This window comes from Paroedura picta, chromosome 9 (assembly GCF_049243985.1).
Source record: "Paroedura picta isolate Pp20150507F chromosome 9, Ppicta_v3.0, whole genome shotgun sequence".
In the NCBI taxonomy this organism is placed as follows: Eukaryota; Metazoa; Chordata; class Lepidosauria; order Squamata; family Gekkonidae; genus Paroedura; species Paroedura picta.
Genome location: NC_135377.1, coordinates 70,117,844 through 70,144,188, shown reverse-complemented (window position 1 = coordinate 70,144,188; position 26,345 = coordinate 70,117,844). Strand labels below are relative to the sequence as shown.

The following is a 26,345-nucleotide window of genomic DNA, read 5'->3' as shown; positions in this document are numbered from 1 at the left end:
AAATAGTACAATAGAGCTGTTCTTGCTTCTCTTGTTTTTGCGGGGCAGGAGTACCCCCTGGAGACAAAAAGAAAGAGCTATTTTTTTATGCCCCAAAGGAGTCCCAATGCAGCTTACAGTCACCTTCCCTTTCTCTCCCTGCAACAGACACCCTGTTTGAGAGGTGGGGCTGAGAGAGCTCTGAGAGAACCGTGACTGGCTCAAGGTCACCCAGCAGGCCTCATGTGTCTCAACGCGGCTTACTGTCATTTCCCCTTCCTCTCCCCACAACAGACAGGTGGGGTTGAGAGAGCCCAGATAGAACTGTTCTGTGAGTTCTGTTCTGGCTCAAGGTCACCCAGCTGGCTGCTTGTGAAGAAGCAGGGAATTAAACTTCATTATCCACATTAGAGTCTGCTGCTCTTTATTCTGTAGCATTCACCTGTAACATTCAGAATTTAATATCTGATCCCCCAACATATAACCTCAAAAAAACTAACCAGGAGTGGGGACAAAGATATAGATAGGAACTACAGCACGGAGAAATGGATCTGTCCCCTGTGCCATTTCTTCATTCAAAAATAGGCTCCCCAAGCTAGTTCCAGGCTAACAGGGGGAAAGGAGAAGTATCTTATATTGTGCCTATAAGCAGCAGAAGACAATAAGAGAACTGGGCAAATTGATTGTGGTTTTATTGTTTTTAAATCCATTAATTTATTTTAATTCCTAAGTTATATTTATTTTCAATGTAATTTATATTGTTGTGAGCCTCCCTGAGTCACTGGAGAGAGGGTGGCAAATAAATGTAACAACAAAGAGATACGGCTATCCATTTTTCTCACTACTGGTGCTAAAAGCCTTGGGGAGGGTAGTTTAGATTAGAGAAATGGTGGCAGGAGCGGGGGTTGGGGGGGGGGGAGAATTCGGTCCCTCCTGTGTCCTTCATTGCAGATTGTTGTAGGTATGTCTGACCACAGATTGCATGTAGTTTGGCCTGTAAAGTTTTTGAGCTATACCACTTGGACCAGAGCTGTTTAAAAAAAAAACAAGGTTAGCAGTATTTTCCCTTACAAACACTTGTGATCCAGTTTGCATTTAGAAAAAGAAGAGCTGGTTTTTATACCTTGCTTTTCCCTACCCGAAGGAGTCTCAAAGTGGCTTACAAATCACCTTCCCTCCCTCGCCCCACAACAGGCACCCTGTGAGGGAGGTGAGGCTGAGAGAGCTTTGGCAGACCTGCTCTGTGAGAAGAGCCCAATGGGCGCCGTGATGAGCCCAAGGTCACCCAGCTGGCTGCATGTGGAGGAGCGGAGAATCAAACCCAGCTCCCCAGATTAGAGCCTCCGCTCTTAGCCACTCCACCACGCTGGCTCTCTTTAATGAAGGAAATCTGCTGAATCAATCTCGCAGCCTCCTAAACTGGCCAAACCAGAAGTAAGCTGGCTTCCTTCTTCCTGTGACCCTTAGAACAGGGGTAGTCAACCTGTGGTCCTCCAGATGTCCATGGACTACAATTCTCATGGGTATTGTAGTCCATGGATATCTGGAGGACCACAGGTTGACTACCCCTGCCTTAGAAGTAGCAGTTGCTGGGATTGTGTTTTGCTGGAATCATTCTCTAGCTGCTGCTCACCTTGCAAGCCAGTATCTTCTGGGGTTCTAGAAAGTCATGGTGCCTGAAGATCTCTCACAGCACTTGGTTTCTCCATGAGTATTCCTGTTGAAAATGGAGGGTTGCCAGGCACACACACCCCAGCCACCAGCAGAGGATAGCAGAGTAGGGTTGCCAGATCCCAGTTGAGAAATCCCTGGAGATTTGAGGGCAGAGCCTGGGAAGGTCAAGGACAATGCAATGGAGCCCACCTTCCAAAGCAGCCGTTTCCTGATCTCTGTAGTCAGGAGATGAGTTGAAATTCCAGGGCATCCCCAGGTCCCACCGGGAGGCTTGCACTGCTATGAAGGGGTTGTAAGAAACGTAACTGTCACCTCCATCATCTGTCCATACAGACTGCAGGAAGTTGAGTGTGCAGTTGCTTAGATAACAAGGGCACTCAAACTGACTTTGATTTGTATAACCAGCTGCCGAGATATAAGGAGGGGAGCAGAATTGCTGTCAAAACATCCGTCTAGAGGCCATCCTGCATTCAAAATGGTGCCGTGAATCAGACTGTAAATGCTGGAATAAGAACAGCAGTCGGTACAGTCCCTGATCAGGGGCAAGCCTGACCTGCCCAGAAATAATACTGGCTGAAATTCAGAGCTCAGAGAGAATAAAATCCCTTTACAGGCTCTATGTATGTGACAGCATACATGTGTACACCTTCTGTCATCTAAGACGGCAAAGATTGGACTTTCTCAACTGCTTTGCCACCGAGAAACCCTTGAAACATTCTTCAGGCGCGATCATGAAGAATATGGCTGGGAATCATAGCTGTGTACATGGCCACCCTTCCCATCCCCTCCAGGCCCATCATTGGCTATTTTGAGAGGGGTGGGCGGGTTGACATGACCATATATGGTCACATCACCCAATAAATGTTTAACCATTGTTTAAAAAAAATATTAAAAATTAATTAACTCCCACCCATATGGGAAACCCTTCCAAGGCAGTCAAGAAACTCCAGGATTTCATGAAACCCTGGTAGAGAAAACCAGGCCTTTCTGCTTCAGAACAAAGCCCTGCACCATTTGATGCTTTTTGTGGCTGGCTCTGCCTGTAGTGGCAGCCATTTTCTTTGGCAGCCATTTTGTTGCCGCGTTCACCGGGCATGGTCAGAATCACAAATGTGCCTGTCATAGTCCATCAACACTTTGCTTGTGTGTGCAAATATGTGTATTCTCTCCTTCTCAGCCAAATGAGAGAGAGACAGACCATAAACACTGCAACCACCATGTTACCCAAACACAGTGAAATGCATTTGCTCCTGCAGTAGAAAGAGGGATCCCCAGAGCAGAAGAAGAGATTGTGGTTTTCTGTGTCTGTTTTCCCCTGCTGCAGAAATATAGCAGCATGGTGCAACTGAAGAAGAGTTGGGTTTTATACCCTGCTTTTCCCTTTCTGAGGGAGTCTCAAAGCGGCTTACGATCAGCTTCCATTCTTCTCCCCACAGCAGACACCCTGTGAGGTAGGTGGGACTGAGAAATCTCTGAGAGAACTGCTCTGTGTGAACAGCTCCAACAGGACTATGACTCGCCCAAGGTCACCTAAGTGGCTCCATGTGGAGGAGTGGGGAATCAAACCCGGCTTGCCAGTTTAGAGGCTGCCACCCTTAACTGCTCCCTCAGTGATCCTTGTTTCCTTTCCCCTTTCCCCTCTCAGTGTGAGAAACGGGGCTTCAAACCACCCCTCCTCCTCCCCCCCTCCCTTCCAGTCCTACAGCCCTGCAAATGTAAGAAAAGGCCATAAAGTTTTGAAACTAAAAGTGCTGTCCTATACAGAGTTACAGAGTCTAAGCCTGTTGATACCAGTGGCCTCAGACACTTGGACAACTCTGCCTAGGATTTCACCTCAAGCAGGGGGACCTTCCATTAGTCCTAGCCCTGTCTGATAATTGGCAAAAGTATATATAATGCCTAAGTGCTTCTACAAGTTTTTAAAATTTCTTGATGGAGAGATAATCCACTGTGGTTTTATATGCGTGTCCCAATTGCCGCTTTTCCCTAAAGCAAATAGCTGTACTTCTGAGGCTCCATTTTTCTTTTTTTCTTCCGTGCCAACACGCATCTCAGTGCCGAGAAATCTGACCATTCCTGAGACCACCTTGCTGTTTCTTCCCTCCTCCTATTCACCTTGCAATGAATGATCTATCTTTGTTTGATCAGACAGGCCAGCATGTGTCAAAGGGGCCTTTTCCATTTTCTTACCCAAACAGCTGGTTCTCCTCTGCTGCCCTTGCGTGCCGTACATCTGGAAGAAGGCCTCTCGCAGCTGGGAGCTATTTCATGCCTAACTCACATCCCATATTCCTAATAGAAATATTCTTTTGACAGTCAGTGTCAAGTGAAGCCTTAAATGGATATTAATTAAGAAGTTAAAATGTTAATCATTGCAAAGCTTGGCGTGGCTTTTCAGGATGCCTGTCAGTTTAGCAGCGTTTTGATAACTTTTGGAGCCAATCTGCCTTCTTCTATCCCTATGTAAGATGAGCCCCTGTGACAAGTACTTTTATTCAAACTTGCATGTTGTCCATCTTAAAAAAATACAGTAAAAGGAAAAGTAGACAAAGGTCCGTGTTAATGGGATGGGCCGGCAAGCCAATAATTCAATGAAAATCAGTCTGTAGTCAATCCAAATTTTGACCCTTTTAATATAAACTGGTGCTCAAAAATTTGTGTTGTACATATACAGACACATATATATTATATGTATAATTTGCTCTTATGCAACATTACGTTAACTGGCATCTGCCAAGCCTGTTCGTCGTATGTTCATTCAGTTGGTCAAATATGAAAGCAGTCCGTAGGATCTTCCTGTATCCAGTGGGGTAGGAACTGTAGACCACTTCCACTGGCACCTAGCTCTGGAACAGACAATTTCTCCTTGCAAAAAAACTTCATCCCCATCCTAAAATATGTTGGGGCTGTTAGTGTCTTAATGGCGCAATACTAAATAAGAATTGCACCATTGACGTCAGCAGCCTTATAAAGGTGCAGCTCTGATTGGGGCAGCCCTGTAAATCTTTCTTTGTGCCTTTAAAAATCTTGCTCAGTCCCTTCCTGGAATTATATTTGATACATTATCTTTTGGGTTTAAAGATTTGCATTAAGACCAGTTTCTGGCAGGCCACCTCTTGGAGTCTTATGGATTAGAATGCACTCAACTATTCGGGGCCCATTTTGAGGATCAGGCCGTTCCTTTGAATCACAGAAAGAAGCGGCACAAAATCTAAATATGGTTTCCTGCAGCACAATACGAGCAAAGGGGATTTTTTTTTAATTTAAAAAAACCGACAACTTTATCCCTGCAAAATGCAAATATCGTGAAACCACTGTGTGTAGTGCAGAAATCCCTTTTTAACGGATCGCAACAATGCATCTAGAATCCGTGGAGCCGTATCAGCAGTTTTGTGACATTAAAAATTTAAATGCGAGCTCTTCCTCAGCAGGCCGTCTTTGCTTCCAAATATAGAACCCATCCTGGGAACAAACAGAGCATTTTGAAACACACTGTTGTTTCAGGTAACTTTTTAAAGGGACTTCCTTAAGTTCTTGTTTCGGCAGATGGGGAGTCTTCTGTGTGGCGCGTTTGAAAGGAATCCTATCCTCCTTGTGTCGGTGCGGGCTTGAGACAGTGCCTGCTCGGTCAACAAGCAACAGTGGGTGGTCGGGCTGCAGCACAGGACAAGGGCCTGCTGTGCGCAGGAAAAAATGTTCAAAGGTGTTTAAGGGCGGTAAGGAAGTCTGCCGCCCTTCAGAGAACCCAGAAGCCATAGATCAGTGCTGCTTCTAACGATTGTAGCCTTTGTAGGATCCTACCCTACGTACGACACAAAAAAAATAAAATGAAAGTACTATAACTTCACTGCTTTTCAGAGACGGGTAGATATTTAAAAGTAAATGTTATGCACCAGCGACATAATTCCACTATGGCTATTTTGAGATGTTAGGACCAGATAAATATAACCAGGTTATTAAGCCACTAGTTTGAAGAGCAGAGGGGGGGGGGGGGTTAAAGGCAGATGTTTTTATCTAAAAGATAGTTTTCCTAGGAAAAATAATAAACCTCAGTCATCCGTTGTTATCAGCCTCTTGAAGCTGAAATTGTTCAGATGGCAAAGAATTAATTATCCTTGATAACAATGCACGTCTTCTGGTTGGGAAAAATTTTTTCCTACCAAGCACTGAAAGGAATGTAATATTTCTATATTATTAGGGCTTTGCATTCTAATTTTACATTTGCCAAATTTGGACAAATTTCATTGGTTTTGCATAGATGAAGTTAACAAACATTTGAACACTAAGGAAAAACTTATTGTGCTTAATTTAGGTTAAATTGAAGTCAGTATGCATGTTCCCTAGAAATCTCATTTTCCCCCATTATACTTGCAGTTGTATGTGTGCATATGCATAAAGACATACATCTGTACAGAAATTACAAAATCTCTAAATACCATTTAAACAGTAAAGCTTTAACCCTTTTTAAAGGCACGTATTAGCATTGTTTACTATCACTTGATTGGCATATTTTTAAAAATGGTGTACATTTTATTTTGCAAGTTTTGTGATTGTGGGTATATTTTGTATAGGGTGAACATGTTTTTTTTCAAAAATAGCCATAGTATTTGTTCTGCATATGGAATATCCCACTCTTCCTTCCTGTACAATATCGTGAACCCCGAAACAATCTCTCGAAGTCTGGTTTCAATAACTGGCCAGAACAGTGTGGTGAGGTGGGGTGGCAGCCGGGGTTGGCATTTCTATTTTGCATTTAAAGTTGCACCATACAATTTTGCATGGCCATACTTTTCTGTTATGCTGGTTGCGTACTGATGTGCACCGCAACTGTTTCTCTTCTAGGCTGCAGTGTGCAGTCCTGAAGCGCTATCTCCTGGACAACTTGGAAAAAAAGTCAGCTTTGCTAATGTACACCAGATGTTCATTAGTCCTGAGGGTATATGTGCCGTTGTAGTTTCCCTGCTCCTGTGTTGTAGTTTCTTGTAATGCTAGACAACCAATTAAGAAATTAGTTTCATGTTAAACTTTCTTTTCCTGGTCCCAGCGCAAGCTGATGATGTGGTTTCCAGTGGAACAAGAGCGTATTCTTTGCCCTGTTTTCTATTATTAGTGAATAAACAAACGGTCGGGGTGTTTTAGCGTTGGAGTGGCAATTTAGTATGTTTGTGCTCTGACCGTATCCATTTAGCATCCGACAATCTATTTTAATTGAAACTGCAAAAGGATCACTGTTAGAGTTTGGCGTATTGGTCTGAAACAGTCATAACAGTGAAATAGCCATTTGGGGGAAATCCTATTTACAAGAATCCTACCTGTTTTTATAGGGTGCGGTGAATGAATGAGAAATACACGCGTAGATATCAAAACATGCCGTTTACTTGTTTCTTTCTTTTTCTGTACAAATAATGGCTACTTCGGAAAAGTTGCAATTTAAAATGAACATTTTAAACATTAAAAAAATCCATCCATCCTAATACTAAAATAAGTTTGTTTTTAGTGTCATTTAGAGAGAGAGAGAGAGAGAGAGCATGTCCATAACTTTCATGTGCAAAGAAGTGCATTTCCATTGAAAATACCCATGCCAGTTGAATAATTTTGTTTTGCCTAATTTTTTTTCTTCCAACGACTTCAGGAAATTTACAGATTATTTAGCTTAGTTCAAGAAACTGAGCCAAGACCATATGTATGTAAAACAAGTGATTCAAAGCATTTAGAATTTCAACAAGGTTTCTAGAATACCCTGGTGGATTTGGGGTTGAAGGGGGAAAGAATCATAATTAGCATCCTTTCCTCTTTGTTTGTTTGGTTTGGTTTTCCTGTTTAAGAGAGGTTAGGTTAACAATAATTTAATTAGTTTAAGTCATTCTGCAAATATTGGTTGGATGCCCAAACTCCCAATAAATACAACTGCAGTGGTAGAGATATTTTTTCCACTGGTTTTTCCAAATTATAGATTTACCATTTTGCCTTTCCAGCCTGGGTGCCTAGTTTGGCTCCATCTTCCTGTTTGTCTGGGGCAAATACCAATTCCCAGCATCTCCCCCCCTTCCTTTGCCCAAATATGTCTGTGAAACAAAGGAATAAGAATATAAGAGAACCCATACTGGATCAGGACAATGGCTCATGCCATCCAACACTCTGTGTCACATAGTGGCCAAATCCCAGGAGCTGTCAGGAGGTCCACCAGAAAAACGGGTAACCAGACAGATAAATTGGTTTTCAGCTGTCTGAAACAATTGCATATGGCGTTTCTTCAGTACATATCATTATGGTATTTTAACTAATAGAACTTTGGAATTAATATATTAGTGTACAGATTTTTTCAGTTAACACCGAAAGCGACTTGCTGCAATTGCAATAGATTTTGGCAAAAAGCAAAATTTTGCTCACAAGTTGGGTTTCTGATTGGATGGACTGGTATTCCAAAACAGTGAACCAGTTCATCAATATCCTCCGTTTTCACAAAACAAAATAAACCCCCAATTCTCCAGGTACCAACCCCTAGAGTCTTGTGAGCTAATTTAACTAGGTGCAGTTTGGGTCTGTGTCTAACCAGGTCTGAGGTGGTCCTGCATGTATGTTTGACAGTTGAGTGTCCAGGTATTGCAGGAAATAAGTTTAGCAAGAATAGTGGTCCCAGTGGACCTCGAGATAAACTGTCTTGTATTGAAAGTTTTCGTTCCAGTTCTGAAATTAAAACTCTTACTTCGGCTCCTGTGTTTTTCAACCCTGATCCTTTTGACCTCCATCTCAATTTTTCTGTTGCAGATTTATGCTTATCTGGAACCCTTTCAAACAAAACAACATAATCCCAAAACGTACAGTTCACACATATCTGCAAGACCCTAAAATAAGATGCGTAAAAGACACACACTATTTACATTTTTTTCCTGAAATAAAAAGTACTAACAAAGGTTTTTGAAATAACATAAACATACTGTTAGTGGGTTTTTATTCGGTTTTTAAAGATATCAAAGCTCATTTGAACAGGATCTTAAAACACGCTCCATGTTGTAATCTACAGTACAGTCCTGGTCTTTTTTTGGAAGGGATCCAGGAGAAGCCAGCTTCAAAGTACTTTAAAAGGTTATCGGACATGATTCATTCAAGAGAAGGGAGATGCGAGTGTATAGAAGGAAGGAGCTGTTTGAGTAGCAGTGGTCTCATTCTGCACATCAGTAGTGTAGATATCAGTGATTCTTGCTAGAATTCTGAAAGCAAGTCAGATGAAGGATGGACATAAAGGAATTACTTCTTTAGAAGAAGAGTTGGTTCTTATATGCCATTTTTCTCTACCCGAAGGAGGTTCAAAGCGGCTTACAGTCGCCTTCCCTTTCCTCTCCCCACAACAGACACCCTGTGAGGTGGGTGAGGCTGAGAGAGCCCTGATATTACAGTTTGGTCAGAACAGCTTTATCAGTGCTGTGGCGAGCCCAAGGTCACCCAGCTGGCTGCATGTGGGGGAGTGCAGAATTGAACCTGGCATGCCAGGTTAGAAGTCCGCACTCCTAACCACTACACCAAACTGGCTCTTTACACAGAGAGTGATTAAAATGTAGGATCCGTTGCGTGAGGATGTAGTGATGGCTGAAGGAATAAATAGCTTAACTGGGGAATTAGAAGAATTCATATAGGGTAGGTCTATTATTACAGGCTTTCTCAACCAGTGTTTTGCGAAACCCCAGGGTTTCGTGATGGCCCTGGATGGGTTTTCTGAATGTGTGGGAGTTAATTAATTTTAAACATTTGTTGGACATTGATTGGGTGATATGACCATATGTGGTCATTGTCCGTCCCACCCCTCCCAAAACGGCCAATGATGGGCCTGGAGGGAACGGGAAGGGGAGGGGCCCTGGGTGAGCATGTACATAGCTATGTTTTCCAGCCATATTCTACACGATCACACCATTTCTAGGGATTCTCAAAGCTTGAAGAATGTTTCAAGTTATCGGACATGGTAAAGAATTTGAGAAAGGCTGGTCTACTAGCTATGAAGACTGAGAAAAACGTCATTGAAATTGAGAGCCAAAACGGTAGGGTGGTTAAGAGCTGTGGATCTAGAGAACCAGTTTGATTCCTCCTCATCCACATGAAGCTACCAGGATCTCACTTTTCCCTGTTTCTCTGCAAAACATCCTAGATAGGTAAACAGGCTAAAAGTATGGCGACCAAGGTTGCCTAATAAACTTTATATCTGTCTGAATCCAGTTCTCCCAACACTGCAGCACTGTGCAGGCAGCCCAGTCTAAACCCACCAGTTACTCTCCGGAGTAATTCTTCATAGGGCTGCACCACCAGCAAAACTGTTGATCCAGTTTGAGGCAATCTGACTTTAGGACCTTCATACATAATCAGGGAGTGGGCAGAGAAAAATCAATGGATATTTTCTTCTCAGTTACAGCATGCTAGCACTATTGTTGAGGCAATAACGTCCAGATCCAGTGGCACCTTGAAAACAAATTTTCATTCAAGGTATAAGCTTTCATGTACCCACACACTTCTTCAGACAATATCTGGAGAAGTGGGCAGGCACACAAATGCTTGCTTGCTTGCTTGCTTGCTTGCTTGCTTGCTTGCTTGCTTATTTATTTATTTATTTATTTATTTATTTATTTATTTATTTATTTACTTACCTACATATTTATTTGTTTATTTGTTTGTTTATTTATTTACATGCCACCCTCCCTTGCAGCTCAGGGCAGTTTATATCGCAATTTGTGGTGCTGTACAAGGAACATCATCATTTTAACATATAATAATTGAGAACACACACTCTGAACAGACAATAATTAAGAACACACAATACCTCAGATAGTAGAGTGCATAACAATAAAGTGTTCAACATTTAACTGTAGAAATCTGATCTCACAGTTCACTATTTGATATTATTGATGTGGAACACATCTACTGCCGTGCTCCCTGTAACTTTTTTACCATTGAGAAACTACTGAAACATTCCTCAGGCTTCGAGAAGCCCTAGAAGTGGCATGATCATGCAGAATATAGCTGGGAAGCAGAACTGCACACATGCCCACCTGAGGCCCCTCCCCTTTTCATACCCTCCAGGCCCATCACTGGCCTGGGGGGCAGTCGACATAATCATATGTGATCATATCATCTGATAAATGTTTAACACATTTTTTAAAATATAAAAAATATCATTAACTCCCACCTATTCAGGAAACCCTTCAAGAAACCAGCCTGGCTTATATTCTGAATGCAACTTTGTCGGTTTTTAAGGTGCCACTGTACTCAGACTTTCAGACCAACCTGCCTGCCCTCCTGAATCTATAAGAAATATTGTAATTGTTCTTACTGCGAAAGTGTTATGTTTTGTGCAATTGAAAGCAATAGATCTCCCTGGTTACAGGCATAACAGTTGTAACTGCACTGCGGATTGTGGGTGCACAGGTGTTATCAGAACTTTGTGACCATAGACTGTGACAGAGCTCTTCCTCTCTGCTCAACCACATTTTGTTTCATGCAACACTGCTTTCTTTTTTAAAATTAAAAGTTCCTTTGATGTTGCAAATCCTCCAGCTCTCCTGCTCAAACATTCACATGCATTATATTATAGTGTTTCATAACAGGTAGTATGCTTGGAATACGGAATCATGCTGTGTACTGTCAGAAAGGTAGTTTTCAGGTGGGTTGTAGGGTTGCAAAGTGCAGGTATGTAGTGATTGCAAAGAAACTAAAATGTGGTGGAGTATGACTTTTGAGTGGCTTTGCAAATAAGCTCTCAACTAATAGGAAGGAAGATGTTATCTTTTTTTACAGAGAGATACAATTATAAAGTTCTTAGTGCCTAAATCTGAGGCAGGTTAAGGCAAAAAAGTGCTTATGTTTCTCCTCGCTTTCAGCGATATTTCAAGGGTTTCTTGGCCATGCTTTTTGTTCTTGAGGCCTTTTAAGAGTGTCCATTGTAAGACATCAGAAGTAGTTTGGAATCAGGGCATCTGAAAGACCATCTTCTCCCATGTGTTTCTGCCTCGGGAGCCAAGATCACAGGGAGAGGCCCTCATAACTGTTCTCTCAACCAAAGGGGTTCATCCGGGGGTTACAAGAGAGAGGGCGTCTCTCTTTGGTGGCAGCCCCACATTATGGAACAACCTCCCCTGGGAGGTGTTCCTGACCCCTTCACTTTCAATCTGTAGGAGGCAGTTGAAAATACTTTATTTAGAGTTTGATTTGCCTAATTTAGTGTATCATTTATTGGCAGTTCTACTTGTGATTTTAAATTTTAGTCTTGTATGTATTTTTTAATAATTGTTGTTTTATTTGCATTGTGAGTTCTGCAAGGTAGACAGACAGCTAATAAATGTTTTCAGCAAACTGATTAATTAAATAGCTCTGCTGTATCAAACTGAAGGCCCTTGGAGTCTAGTATACCAATAGATAAGCTTCTGGGAAGTTCACAGGACAACTTGAAAGCTGTAATGAGCTGTAATAAACGACTCATTTGATCTCAAAAGGAACCCGTGCTCTGAAAATCTTGAGTCGCTAAGAATATCAATGTAAATGAAGATGCCAACCTCACTGAATGTCTACGCCAACTTTTTTCAACCTTTTGACTATGAAGCGGCCCCTGAAATAATTTTTCAGGCTTCAAGGAGCCCCAAAAGTGGTGTCAACTGGCCACACCTCCCTGCCATGCCCCCCTCCCAGAAGTGAACCGTCACTAGAAGTGACATCACCACCCACACTAACAGGCAGGCTTGAGGAAGACTCACTCATGCTTGGGAAGGAATGAGGGGAAGCAGTGGAAGTGGCTGATTCCCTAACATTTCTGAGTCTATTAAGGCAGAAGGGGAAAGGCTGCGGACCCCCTCCAGAACTCATGTGGACCCCAGAGGGTCCATGGACCTCTGGTTGGGTATTCCTAGTCTATTCAAAGAAATACTTATCTTTAGTGAGTCCTGCTTGTACTGATGAAGATCTTATGATCGAAACACATGTACATTTCTCTAATAAAAGACAAGACTCTTCAAGCAACTTTGTTCTGAATTTTATTTCAGAAAATTTATCACAACTTTCTCGTTGAATTTACAAATTTCAGGTTTATTGTTGACTACTAGATGGGAACTTCTGGTTGCTGTTCAGACCTGCAACTGTGCACCTTCTTAATTTTTCTGGGAAGTTTATGGATGAGTTATGAAGGCAATATCCCCCCCCCTCACACACACACCTTGGAATTGTCCTTAGAATACAGCCAGATTGGTGTAGTGGTTAGGAGTACGGACTTCTAATCTAGCAAGATGGGTTTGATTCTGCGCTCCTCCACCTGCAACCAGCTGGGTGACCTTGGGCTGGCCACAACACTGATAAAGCTGTTCTGACCAAGCAGTGATATCAGAGCTCTCTCAGCCTTACCTACCTCGCAGGGTGTCTGTTGTAGGGAGAGGAAGGGAAGGTGATTGCAAGCCTCTTTGAAATTCCTTCTGGTAGAGAAAAATGGCATATAAGAACCAACTCTTCTTCTTCAGTAATATCAGGGCCCTCTCAGCCTCACCTGCCTCACAGGGTGTCCTTTGTGGGGAGAGGAAAGGGAAGGCGAATGTAAGCCACTTTAGGACTCCTTCAGGTAGAGAAGAGCAGCATATAAGAACCAACTTTTCTTCTAGAATACCAGCTTGAAAGAAACTGAGGAAGGTAGTATACCTTTATCACAAACCCATTGTGATAAAGAGGAATGTATACCTCTTTATCACAACGGGTTTGTGGGCAGTGTGACATTAGGTTGAACTTGCATAGATCCAATGTGCTTGTGAAGCAAAGTGTTGGGTGGTTGATTAGTATTCGTAGTCACTGATACCAATGAGATCAATATATGTTGCACATAGAAGGAACATTCCCCTGGTCATTGCTGAATGAACGTGAAGAACTCACAGATTAGTAGAGTCTGTGAAATATGGCTGATATGTGAGAAAGTGCGTCCCTCCCTGCATCTTCTTTAATGTGCAAACATTGGCATTCTGCCATCCATCGACTGAGATATCTCCATCACTATTTCATTTTTTCCCTCTCCAGGCCACACGTTACTGCACAGTCCAATGCTGGATCTGGACACCGAAGTCCGTCTCTCTTCACTGGGTCATCTCAGTCGGAGTGCCTCGCTGAAGAGAGGCAGCAATAATCAGTCTAGCCGGGAGGAAAGTACGTGCCGGCGTGTTTTTTGTTTGGAGGGAAGGGCAGGAGTTGCAATTTGATGGAATAACTTAGTGAGTAAAAATGTCTGGGCTATGGCTGGGGAAGTCGCTCGTTTTACTCTGGCCCATGCCATCTCACTAGTTAGCCTTGGTAGAGCTACTCTGTTTCAGCTCAGCCCTCTAGCTGTGATCTGGGGTTAATGATACTGACCTGCTTTATAGGTAAGGGTTACGAGATCCGGTTTGGGAAATCCCTGGAGATATAGGGGGTGGAGCCTGAGGAGGTTCAGGGTTGGGAAAGGGGAGGGACCTCAGCAAGTTATAATGCCATACAGTAAGGCTGGCCAAACCGTGGCTCTCCAGATGCCCATGGACTACCATTCCCATGAGCCCCTGCATTCCCATGAGTCCATGGGCATCTGGAGAGCCAACCCTGCCCTATGGTCTTTGGCCTTCCTTACATTACTCTCCAGCAAGTAGAAAAGGCATCTTGTTTTTGATTTTGCAGTCATCAGCTCAAGGCTTCCTCTCTCTTCTTTTAGCTTGGCGATTTAAAGCACCCCAGCAAGTGGCCTTTGTGGAAAAACTGACCAAGCTTGTCGTAAGCCAGCTCCCCAACTTCTGGAAGCTCTGGATCTCTTACGTGAATGGGAGCCTCTTTAGTGAGGTACCAATTTTTGCATTCAGTCATTCCAGTCATTTCAACAGTCTGCTGTATGAGGAACTTTACTTGAAGTCACGTTTGTCAAAATTTCCAGGCCAGTCTCTAATCAACTCTGTGAAGAGCCAAATTTGACATCCTCCATTTGCCTTTTTTGGAACAGTTCTTTTTGGGGTGAGGAGAGGGCTGATTTTTCTCCTGCTCTTTGAATTTGACCATTAAGTGGTATCTTGAGTCGGGCATAAATAGCTTAAAATGCTGTTTTTACACAGGGTGGTCTATGTTGAGGGGGGGGAGACAGAGAGAACGGACGGGCGGGGGGGGCGGACAGAGAGAACATCAAGCAGGGAGAACGGATCTCAGTTGGTGTCACATTTCACTTTTCTTTGTCTAGCTATTCTTTATTTTTTGGACCTTACAGTCAAAGAGACAGTTGAGCACAGACACAGCGTTCTGAAAGCGCTGAGCAGCTATGCGAAGGAAAGGAGCGATAAGAAAGCTGTTTGATGACCCATATATCTTAGAAAAGTGTCCGTTAAGTGTTGCCAAGGTGTTCTCAATAGACTCAGACACTGTGTAGCTAAACCGAGACCCGGCCCTGTATGCAGCGAAAACGGCACAGTCTGACAGTTGAGACTCACCACAGAATAGTTTTGGTCTGTCTGTACAGGAAAGGGTTAAACTATTAAGTGAGCTCTATAGAAATGAGGAGGCTGGGGAAAAACCTGTATCTTTAATATATAGTTGTACATATCATCTCTAAGGCTACAGGGGACAGGAGACGATCTGCCACTCTCTCTTTTCTGAGTTAAGGTCTTTAAAGGCTCACTGTGTACAGATAGTCGAGCTGAACTGTCTAACGTTAAGCAAAATAGGACAGGTTGTGCTTGGCTCGTTCTTGAGAAGACCGCCATTCCACAGGGCCTGCAAGATGGAGCTCTTCCACCAGGCTTTTGGTTGGGGCCAGTAACACAATAACACAAGTGACACGTATTGGGGTCCCCTCACTGTAAGACACCCCAGACCACAGTCTGGTTCCGGGAGAAGGGGTAAAAATCTAGGACTGTCAATGCTGACATTCTATCCAGACGAGGTTCATCTGTTTTAATTTAATTTGAAATTCCAATTTTAAAGCCACTGTTTTGATAATCCGTGTATCCAAAATAAAAATGCTGGATATCACCTGCTTACTGGGAGGGCAGTATAAAAATCAAACAAATATTTCAGAAAATGGAAATAGGGTGTGTATGTGTGTGTGTGTGAGCGAGAGAGAGAAAGAGAGAGAGTTACATACATAAGACCTTTATTGACATTATACAGAAAAGAGAGTCTAGTTTCACAGGTTGTATTACACTAGTACATACAGCAACTACAACTCTGGCCAACAAACTGAAATCTGGCAACCTTCTTAATTCTCTATTGACAGGAAGACTATAGAGTCTTTTTGAATCAGGAAAAATTAGTTTCCTCAGCTAAAAGGCTCCCCAATATAAAAGTTACGTTGGAGCTCATAAAAAGCACAATAAAACCTCATGCGAACTAAGCTCTCTCTGTCAGCAGCACCACATGGACATAATCTGTCTTCGAAAGGCATTCCCCGGAATCTACCTTCCAAAACTGCTGAAGGCAGTACATGAAACCTTGCCATGAAACCCTACGCACAGTTGGACTAATTAAAGTACTAATGTATGGGGCCATTTGGCCCGGATGAGGGAAGATACTGACAATCAAGGGAGAGCGTGTTTTGTAAGCATCAAGAATTAATTTTGGTCAAAATAGAAATTATATTTACCTGTAAGAAAACCAGGGTTTGGAGATGGTAGAGGGATTTGGGTCCAAAGTTTCCCACTGAACATACAAAGCAACCTTAGACTTCTATCCCAGTATAATCTACCTTAACTATTAGCAGCTCTCTGAGTTCTAAAGTTCTAAAGGTAAAGCCCTGCTACCCACAATTGTTCTAAAGTGATGCCAGGTATTAAATCATGATGTTTATTTATTATTCTTTGATTTATATACCACCGCTCTCTTAGACTTGTGGCGGTTTACAATAAAACAATAAAACCTACACCCTAAAAAATAATAATAATAATTTTCGGTATTCTAACTTGATTAACCTTTTTTTAAATACAAGAAAAGATCTCCAGAGAAGTGCCATCAAGTTACTTCTGACTTAGGGTGATGTTTTGAATTAACAACCTTCAAAAAGCCCCTCTAATTAACAGCCTTACTCCGGTCTAGCAAACCCTGGCCCATGGCTTCCCTGACTGAGTCAATCCATCCCAAGTTGGGCCTTCCTCTTTTCCTGCTGCCTTCAACACGGGAGCTGCACTGCTTCTGTGTTGTTCATATGATCACCGTCTTAAAAAATCAAACCCATTCTGTGTTCTATTTGAATGCTGAGCAGGGCAGAGTCTGCACTTACTTTCTTTATTCCATTGTCAATCCTGTTGAATTCAGATTGCTTTGAACTCGGATCTTCCTCTCCCCCCCCCCCCAATTGAAACAGGAAAGTCTTCTGCACGTGGTTAGGGTAGTTCAGAAGGGGGGGGGGGGAGCCAAGCTTCTTTCTTTCTTTTCTTGGAGGGGGTGTGGAGAGGATCGAAAAAGGCAGAGGAGGGAGGAAAAATCCAGGACCAACAGAAGTTGAGAGAAATTAGGGGCTTCTCCTTTAAGGCAAGCTTGGCACATGACCAAGTGTGGCCTATCAGAGGTTCTCTACCACGGAGCTTGGTTTCCCAATCCGGATTTTAAAATATATTGAGCATTAAAAGCACTCTAAGATATCGCACAATAAAGGTAGGGTCACTCCGGATCAATCCTTCTTGCTGCAGAAGGAAAATTTAAATCGCCCAAAATCCAAACGGAAATCGCATTCTGTGTAGAGGGCAGGGACTGAATCGACCTGGGATTGGAATAAAAGCTCTGTGCAGTTTACACCCAGAAGAGCATTTCTCCCACCACTATATTTGCTATGATACCTTCTGGCCATTAGGTGTCATTCATACATTACATTTGACTCTCTGCCTGTTTTATGGTGAATTTATAGGAATCCTTTTTTTCTAGAAAAACGGCTTGGTGATATCAACAGGCTTCATGGAAGCTGCTGAATTTGACCTTTCATTATGCAATGTTCTTATTACCCTTATCTTATTAATAAGGTGACACATACCATGGACCTACACTTGAACTTTTCTTTCCCCGTTCGGAAGCATTCTTAACTGATCAAACCTGGCCACCTGATCATTCATTCAAAGCATGTGTCATCTCATTTTTGATGAACTGGATATCTGTGGAAACTCTGATTGTTCCTGCTAGGTGTTAATATGAATATCACTGGAATAATATCTCTGCCGATGTTTATGTTTTGCAAGACTGCTGAAAAATCTGGTCAGATGGAACGATCAAAAAAGAATGCCAGACAAAGGCAAAATGATTTCAAGGTAAGATAGGCATGCAGAGACTAGGTATGAACCTCTAAAGACCATTTGTAGTTTAACATTAAAACAGCATCTGAATAGCAATTTTTAATCAGGCATTTCACTAAGATTGTCAGCTAGTGAGGCATACACTCCTCCGTACGCTGTTAACTCAGACCGCTATGCATCCATGGAAAGACATGCAAGGCTTTCTCAACCAGGGTTTGTTTGAACGTTGGTGTTTCTTGACAGCCCTGGAAGGGTTTCCCGAATGGGTGGGAGTGTTAGTGAAATGTTAGTATTTTTTTGAAAAATTGTTAACCATTTATCAAGAGATATGACCATATACAGTCATATCCCCCCCTCCCATGACCGATGATGGGCCTGAAGGGGGTGGGAAGGAGAGGGGCCCTGAATAGGCGGGGACAGCTATGCTTCCCAACCATATTCTGACTTCTGGGGTTTCTCAAAGCCTGAAGAAAGGTTTAGGGGTTTCTCAACAGTGAAAAAGTAAAAAATAGTAAAAAAAAGGCAACCCAGAAAAGGGACTTTCAAACAAGTGAGAAGCAGAGGGGGTTGGCCATTTCTTTCCTCCGCAGAGTCTTCCTTGGAGGTCTCTCTTCCAAGTACTGACCCTGCTTAGCTTCCAAGACCAGGTGAGAGAGAGCCATACTATGCTGCCCTCCCTCCCACTCAGGCTGCCACTGCCCTCTGGAACATTCTGTGATTATTTTACTTTAAGGACTATCAGGCATTTACTCTTACCAACCCTGCCATCTTATTTAGCTGTTGGTTTGCCATTCAGACAGCCAGAATCACTAGTCAAGGAAGAGACTAGTGTCTGTCAAGCCGAGACAATAAGCCTGCAAAATGTTTCTGTCAATGAAGTCCGAAGAACATTTGCTCTTCTTTTGACCAGTTTAATAGATCGCTACCAGACTGGTCAATTGCATTTGCCTTGAACTCATCCAGAAGTTGTTCTCTTTTGCTGTTACAGACTATGATTCAGCAAGTGATGAAATCTCTGGTCAAATTGATCCGTGGTGCTTTACTTCCATTCAGCCTTGGAGAAAATGAACTAAGAGAGTACGGTGGCTGGGAGATGAAATCTGAACTGGCCGGCCAATGGTTACCTCATGTCATACAGACTGTCAGGTAAGCAATGTCAGATTTGTGTTCTTGACAAGTTTCAGTAGGCTGCGTTCTTTGATCTTGCCCTGGGTGAAACCAGACGTTATTTGGGAGCTAATCTAGTGACCCCTGGTCTGTGTTAAAACATTGAATCAAGGGAAGTAAGTGGTTATGATGGGGTAGGATCAAAGTAGCGAAGACCAACCAGAGCCCATGAGTTACAACAAGCCACATATCAGCTCAGTACCTGTGGGTAGAGAAGCTGGCTTGCAAGATGAATATGTATAGAGATTATAGGAATTGAGAACCAACAAGAAAGTTCAGTCCATCAGCAGGTAGAGGAGAAAAAGGTGACCCAAACTAGCCCAAGCTTGTCAGGACTTGGAAGCTAAGCAGGGTTAGCTTTGGTTAGTACTTCGGTTAGAACAAGATTATTCCACAAAGGCAGGCAATGGTTGTGATTTGACAGCACTTAATATAGTTGCAATTACAGGTAAGATGCCACTATGGCAGGGGTGGCCAAACTGTGGCTCTCCAGATGTCCATGCACTACAATTCCCATGAGCCCCTGCCAACATGGTGTTCGCAGGGGCTCATGGGAATTTTAGTCCATGAACATCTGGAGAGCCACAGTTTGGCCACCCCTGCCCTAAGGCTTTTGTGACCCCCCCCCAGCCCTACCCTCTGTGAGAATTTCTGATTAGTCCCAATAATCAGGCCCTTATCTACCTGACGCCCACAGCCCTTCCCAGTGCCAAGCGGTTTTGGCGCAAACAGCCCTTGTTGACAAAATATTGTTCAAGCTCTTTAATGTAGCATTTCCCAAGTGATGCCCAGGTTGGGGGTTGGGGGAATGATGCTGGAAAGACAGGCATTCACACCTAAGACCGACAGCAGGATGGCCAGCTAAAGGATCAAAGGGGTAGCAGGGAAAACAAGCACAGTTAACGGACAGGAGTATGCAAGTAACGAAAACCAGGTTGCATGGCAAAACATCAGTTATGGTTTTGACACCATCCAATGCTGTCTCTCTCAGACTCAGAGTTGCAGGTAGATTAGGTTATTTTTTATGAGAACCATGACCTTTTTACACAGCACAGCTCCCCCTTTCCCAGAAATACTGCCAGACAGTGCATCCCAGTTCATTTTTCAACCACCCCTCACCCAGATATTTCTCTGAGCTAATAGAGAACCAAACACTGTTTTCCTTTCATGCTGCCACCGTTCGTATAAAAATATACCTAGGCCAAAGCCTAAGTGGAGGTGTATGTGGGAGTTTCTTCCCCTGAAAACAATTCACATTCAGCCAGTAAAGGTAAAGGTATCCCCTGTGCAAGCACCGAGTCATGTCTGACCCTTGGGGTGACGCCCTCTAGCGTTTTCATGGCAGACTCAATACGGGGTGGTTTGCCAGTGCCTTCCCCAGTCATTACCGTTTACCCCCCAGCAAGCTGGGTACTCATTTTACCGACCTCGGATGGATGGAAGGCTGAGTCAACCTTGAGCTGGCTGCTGGGATCGAACTCCCAGCCTCATGGACAGAGCTTTCAGACTGCATGTCTGCTGCCTTACCACTCTGCGCCACAAGAGGCTCCCTTCTGCTTCCTTACCATATTCTGTATCATTGCACCACTTCCTGGGTTTCTTGAAGCCTGAAAAATGTTTCAGGGGTTTCTTAATGGTAAAAAAGTTGAGAAAGGCTGCTCTAGAGTTGCCACAACCCTAAGCTAGTGGAGAATAAAGATTTTGGGCCAGCCATCATAAAAAGGATGAAGAAACCTATGTAGTAAAGGAAGAAAAATAGGTGTTTCCTTCCACACCTAGCTCTCTTTAGTAAGTGGGATTCTGTTTACTATTTCACTACATAATAAACTCTAGGCTATCCATTGCTTCAATGAATTCTTTCTTTCTTTCCAGGCTTAGTTATGAATCCCTTGCTGCACTTGAGATACCAAATGACATGCTTCAGATCATCCAAGTTCTAATTTTTGATCTCAGAATTCACTGTATAATGATCACTTTACAACACACGGCTGAAGGTACCGAAATATACTACAACATGTATTTTTACAGCAGTTTTAATGAGCACTGAATGGTTTCCCTTCCCCCCCCCACACACACCCCAAATAATGCTAACAACAATAACTGTAATCTTATCATTGTATAGAAAAGTCCATGTTTATGCTTAAAATTATCCCTGTTGCATAGTAGTCTAAAACTAATGGTGTTGGTATAGTCAGATGAAAAATAAAAAATGGGTTTCGACCAACAAAATTTGTGTCCAATGGCGCCTTTAAGACCAATAAAGATTTATTAAAGGCACGAGCTTTCGTGTGCATGCACTCTTCCTCACACCATAGAACAGGGATCATAAGAGTACAGACATAAGGAGAAAGTAAATTAGTAGCAAATTCGTAAACAGCATCATCAGTCCAAATATGTAGTATGATCATTCTTTGCTAGAAAAACCAGTCAATCCTATGGGTTCAGTTGTCATTCACAAAAACAGTGGGGCAATAAAAAATGAATGGCAGGCACTTCCCCAGTTAAAAATTAAAAGTGACTTCCTGCTAGCCCCATCCATCTCCACCCAAGCATGGAGGAATCCCCACAAGCGAATAGCCAGGTGGGCGTGTCCACAGCTCGGCTTCCCAACCATAGATCGTGCCCCTTCTGAGGTTTCTCAAAGCCTGGAGAATGTTTCAGAGGTTTCCCAGCCATAAAAAAGTTGAGAAAGGCTATGCTAACTACACCACCACACTGGCTTTCATATAATGACTGCTGTTGAAGAGTAGCAGGCAGCCAGGCCTAGTTGTCATGCAACTCAGGTGGTATCAGAGACTGCTGCCAGACCTGGTTTCCCAACCTCCACTTGGGACCTGGAGATCTCCCAGAACTACAACTGATCTCTGGATGACAGAGAAACTGGCTGCTCTGGGGGGTGGTATGATATTTGGCTGGGGCCTCTCCCTTCCTGACTGCATCCTCCTGGAACCGCAATACAAAATCTCCAGGAACTTCCCAACCTAACTTTGCTTGGCCTCAATTAGTCTTCCCTTAAAAGCCAAAACAGCCCTGGCAAGGGCCCTGCCCTCTCCCCCTGTCTTTTATTGATGAAGAAGCCTGAAATCTGTGGTTGCCTAGCAAGAGCCAGTGAGGCACTCCATCTGTTATTCTGGGCATTTTAAAGCCGCCAATGCATCATTTCAAATTTTGTCTGCAAACCAGGGGCATTATTCCCATTTGTAGACACCAGCCTTAAATATCGGATTTGCCCAACTTCATTTTTAGACTATAAGAAGGTGATGATCTAATCAATTTAGGTATGTCAAGAAAGCATTATTTTAATACTAGATTTAAAGCTCGTTGCAGCTGTAAATACAATGGGAGCATCCCCTTTCCTCCCCCCCTCCCCAGGCAGCCCTCCCGCCAGCCCTTCCCCCTGCCCCAAAAAGGCCTGCCACGGCCTCTCCAAGGCTCGGCTGGCATTTTCGGGCAAGGGAACTCCCTTCTTTCCCTCCAACCCCACCAACCTCCTCTCCCAGCGGCAGTTAGGGTCAGACTGGCGCCAGTTGTTCCAGACTGCCCCTCACTGGGTTCGTTGAGAGCTGGGCCAGCTTCTGTTTCTGGTCCACAGGCCAATTAGGATGTGCACATCAAAGCTGTGCGCATCCTGATTGGCCAATAGACCAGAAACAGAGGCCAGACTAGCTCCGCCTAGGAGACCATTGCTCAAATATTATAAGAGCAGCTAAGTGTTAAAGATATTCAGTCTAGCATGAACTGTATGAAGTTTCTTTCATGCATAGAATTAATAAGAATTGATGTCAGCCCGTTTTATGTGTAAAAAGCTGTTGCACCTTTGACTGACCCAGTGTACTCAGAGTTTTTAAACGGGAGATAAAGCCTTCAGGTGCAGATTCACTAAAGAGGTGTGGGTGTTGTTGTTTTTTACAACTTTGTCCTGTTTCCACTTTCACAGATGTGAAGAGATTAGCTGAGAAGGAGGACTGGGTTGTCGATAATGAAGGCTTGACCTGTTTGGTACGTATTTCACCAGGTTTCCAGGCATCTGCATTTTGTGACACAGAGCGTAGCATATTCAGTTCATCTGCTTCACTGAATTTTTGTGAGGGTCCAGTGAGATAATAGATGGAGGTGACATTGCATCGCCTCCAACAATAGTGGGAAAATCCCATCCTTCCTCTCTGTGTCCTTGTTTAGTGTCCCAGCACAGGGCTGAGTGGTTTATCCCGGTAGACCTACGGAAAGATAATTATCTTGTCTAGTTCAGATGGTGTAAGTTTGCATTAATATGGTAGAAAAAATAATGACCATTGCAAAAAAAAAAGATAGCTAAATATAGGGATGATAGAAATTGTCACAAAGCACTTAACTCTACAGATTGAAAGTTAATGTATAATAATACTTATTAGCTGTTATAACTAACCTGCTCATCCCTTTTCTCATTCTTTTAGCCATCCCAGTTTGAACAGTGTGTCGTGCATTCTTTACAGTTACTCAAGGGTGTCCTTGATTGCAAGCCTGGGGAGACCAGCGTAAGTGATCTTTAATACGTCTTCTAGGGGCAAGAAAATTCCAAGAATCTGAACTCAGGGAGCATCCAAACTCATGTGTACTTAAAGCAGGGGTGTGTGGACTAGGGTTGTGCAATTCGGCCGCTTCAGCAGCCGTTCCCTCCGGGCGCAGCCAGCGCCGCACCGGGGGGGGGGGGCGAGGGCGGTGCCGGTAGCGGCGTGACAAAACTCTCAATGGTTTTGTTTCTTTAGGTTTTTCAGCATCAGAAAATACAGCAAGATGTGTGCCAGCTGAGCGTAAGCATCATGCAGGTAATGCAAACATGTGACAAAGCTGGAGAAATTATTATTTCATAAGTGTGAACCCACCAAGACTTGGCCCTGCCTGGTGGAATGAGCTCCCAGAGGACAACAGGGCCCTCACAGAACTGCAAGACGGAGCTCTCCCTCCAGGCTTACAGTTGAGGCCAGTTCAGACAAACAAACATACAGACATTAGAGGGCTCTCCCTGAATCCTGGTGTTCAATTCCATTGACAGCTGAGCTTCTCACTGGTAGAGATAGCTCCTCCTCTAAAGGAAACCTCCATTTTTAGCAGAATAGAGCCATATGACTCAAGTCACTGTAGTTAAATATAGGGATGTTTCCCCCTACAGGTGTTCATCGATTGTCTGGAACAGCTGAGTACCAAGCCTGACAGTGATGTCGATACGACACAGTATGTAAAATAAATGTTACAGTTAATTAAATTGCTATCTGCACATTACCGCTTAATGGCTAGTGTCCAGTTACACTTCTGATGATGTGCATGCAGGGAACCAGAACATTTCCCCATGTACGGACATGGATCTGACTCCACATGGGTCATCTGGCCATTCCTTTATTTCTTGTTCAGGTACCAGTCAAAACATCACCATTAAGAAATGCCCACCCACCAAGGTCTGCAACTTGTTTTGCTTTATTGCTGTTTGTGTGGCTGGTTCCGGTCTTCATTTTTCAATATTTATTGTGTTGCTATCTAAAAGACAAGAGCCTCTTGTGGCGCAGAGTGGTAAGGCAGCGACATGCTGTCTGAAAGCTCTGTTCATGGGGTTGGGAGTTCGATCCCAGCAGCCGGCTCAAGGTTGACTCAGCCTTCCATCCTTCCGAGGTCAGTAAAATGAGTACCCAGTTTGCTGGGGGGTAAACGGTAATGACTGGGGAAGGCACTGGCAAACCACCCCGTATTGAGTCTGCCGTGAAAACGCTAGAGGGCGTCACCCCAAGGGTCAGACATGACCCGGTGCTTGCACAGGGGACACCTTTACCTTTATCTAAAAGACCTTAACATGCTCTTCCAACTCCCTGCCCGGAAATAGTTGTTCTGGCGTGGATACATTGCCCACACTTTCCACAGTCATCTCAGATGCAAAGAATGATCATAGTTTCTCCACCACCTCCCCATCTTCCTTTAGTAATCCTTTTATTCCTTGGTGACTCAAAGACCCAGTTGCCTCACTGGCTGGTTTCCTGCTCTAGATATCTGTAAAGCTTCTTGTTTGTCTTGATGCTTTTAGCAATCAGTTGCTCAAATTTTCTGTTTACCTGGCCATTATTAACACTCTGCCAGCCTTCTGTTCACTTTGTTGACTGCTCCCTTTTTTGTAGATTTTGGAGTGGCAATCATTGAGGAAGAATCAGAAAACGGGGAAAATGTACCTGGGAGCCCGTTCTGATTGCCAAGAAGTTAAAAGATTAATATACCTAATATACACAATAAGAGTGGATGAGAATCATTATTTTGGCCTTCAGTTCCTTTCCTGATCCAGGGAATACATTCTATTTCGGCTTCTAAATACCTACCAAACATCTCCCAGGGCAGGGGTGACCAAACTATGGTTCTCCAAATGTCCATGAACTACAGTTCTTATGAGCTCCTGCAAATGCTTGAAGGTGCTCATGGGAAATGTAGTCCATGGGCATCTGGAACGCCACAGCTTGGCCACTCCTGCGCTAGGGATCAGACTGTCTTGTGTCTCCCTTTCAGACTCCTTTTAACTATTCCCCTCATTTTTGCACAGTTCCCACTTTTGAAAATAAAACGTTACTGTTTTGGACTTTAGGAGCAACTTTCTATTTACATGGGTGCTTTTAGGGTTTCACTGACATTAATATTCCCATTCACCAGGTTAGGATTAAGACCCCTCTGGTGCTAGTTTGTAATGTCCTTTCTCCCATAAAATCCAGCCTCTGCAAGTGCTTTTCCATGCCGAGGATGATCCTCAGTGCCTTTACATGGTTCTCCAAGAGACAGATCCTCATTGTTGGGGTTCCCTTCAGTTCTGACCCTCTCCAGGCATCCTTAGTTCCATGATGGGCTTGTGAGTGTCCTGTTGTGTGAATGTCCAGATTAATGTGTATTGGTCCCCTCAAAAGTGCACTCTACCCATAAACATTCTTGAATTAAACACCCTAAAAAAGCACTGCTGACCTGCCTTCACTTGAACGAGAAAGTATAAACAGAGTCACAGTAGATAGATAACGAAAATACAAACAAGCACAGGAGTTACTGTGTAAACATCAACTAATACAATTAAGCCATGACTGTCATTGAGACCCTGATACACGTACCCGTCGAATGCCTTGGCAGCCATTTGGAGCTCGACCTGCTTGGTTTATTTGAGTGATATGTGTATTTGTGGGTTTGACTTTTAAGCCTATGCACTCAATATCATGGTCTTTGTGGTGTTACTTTCTGTGTTTCAGAATTTCTGAAAACTAGCTCAAACCAGTGGCTTTTTACATTTTTATGTAT

General features: G+C 43.4%; 1 protein-coding gene across 3 annotated transcripts in view; it reads left to right on the top strand.

Moving 5' to 3' along the window:
• EXOC2 (exocyst complex component 2) overlaps positions 1–26,345 on the top strand; it is a 124,617-nt gene that overhangs the window by 55,515 nt on the left and 42,757 nt on the right. For all 3 annotated transcript variants that reach the window (XM_077353291.1, XM_077353292.1, XM_077353293.1), the window contains exons 13-21: positions 13,684–13,809; positions 14,345–14,469; positions 17,838–17,906; positions 18,880–19,037; positions 20,931–21,052; positions 22,996–23,057; positions 23,492–23,572; positions 23,804–23,863; positions 24,208–24,269. In XM_077353291.1, the coding sequence (XP_077209406.1) occupies positions 13,684–13,809; positions 14,345–14,469; positions 17,838–17,906; positions 18,880–19,037; positions 20,931–21,052; positions 22,996–23,057; positions 23,492–23,572; positions 23,804–23,863; positions 24,208–24,269 (865 nt within the window). The remainder of the gene's footprint in view (positions 1–13,683; positions 13,810–14,344; positions 14,470–17,837; positions 17,907–18,879; positions 19,038–20,930; positions 21,053–22,995; positions 23,058–23,491; positions 23,573–23,803; positions 23,864–24,207; positions 24,270–26,345) is intronic.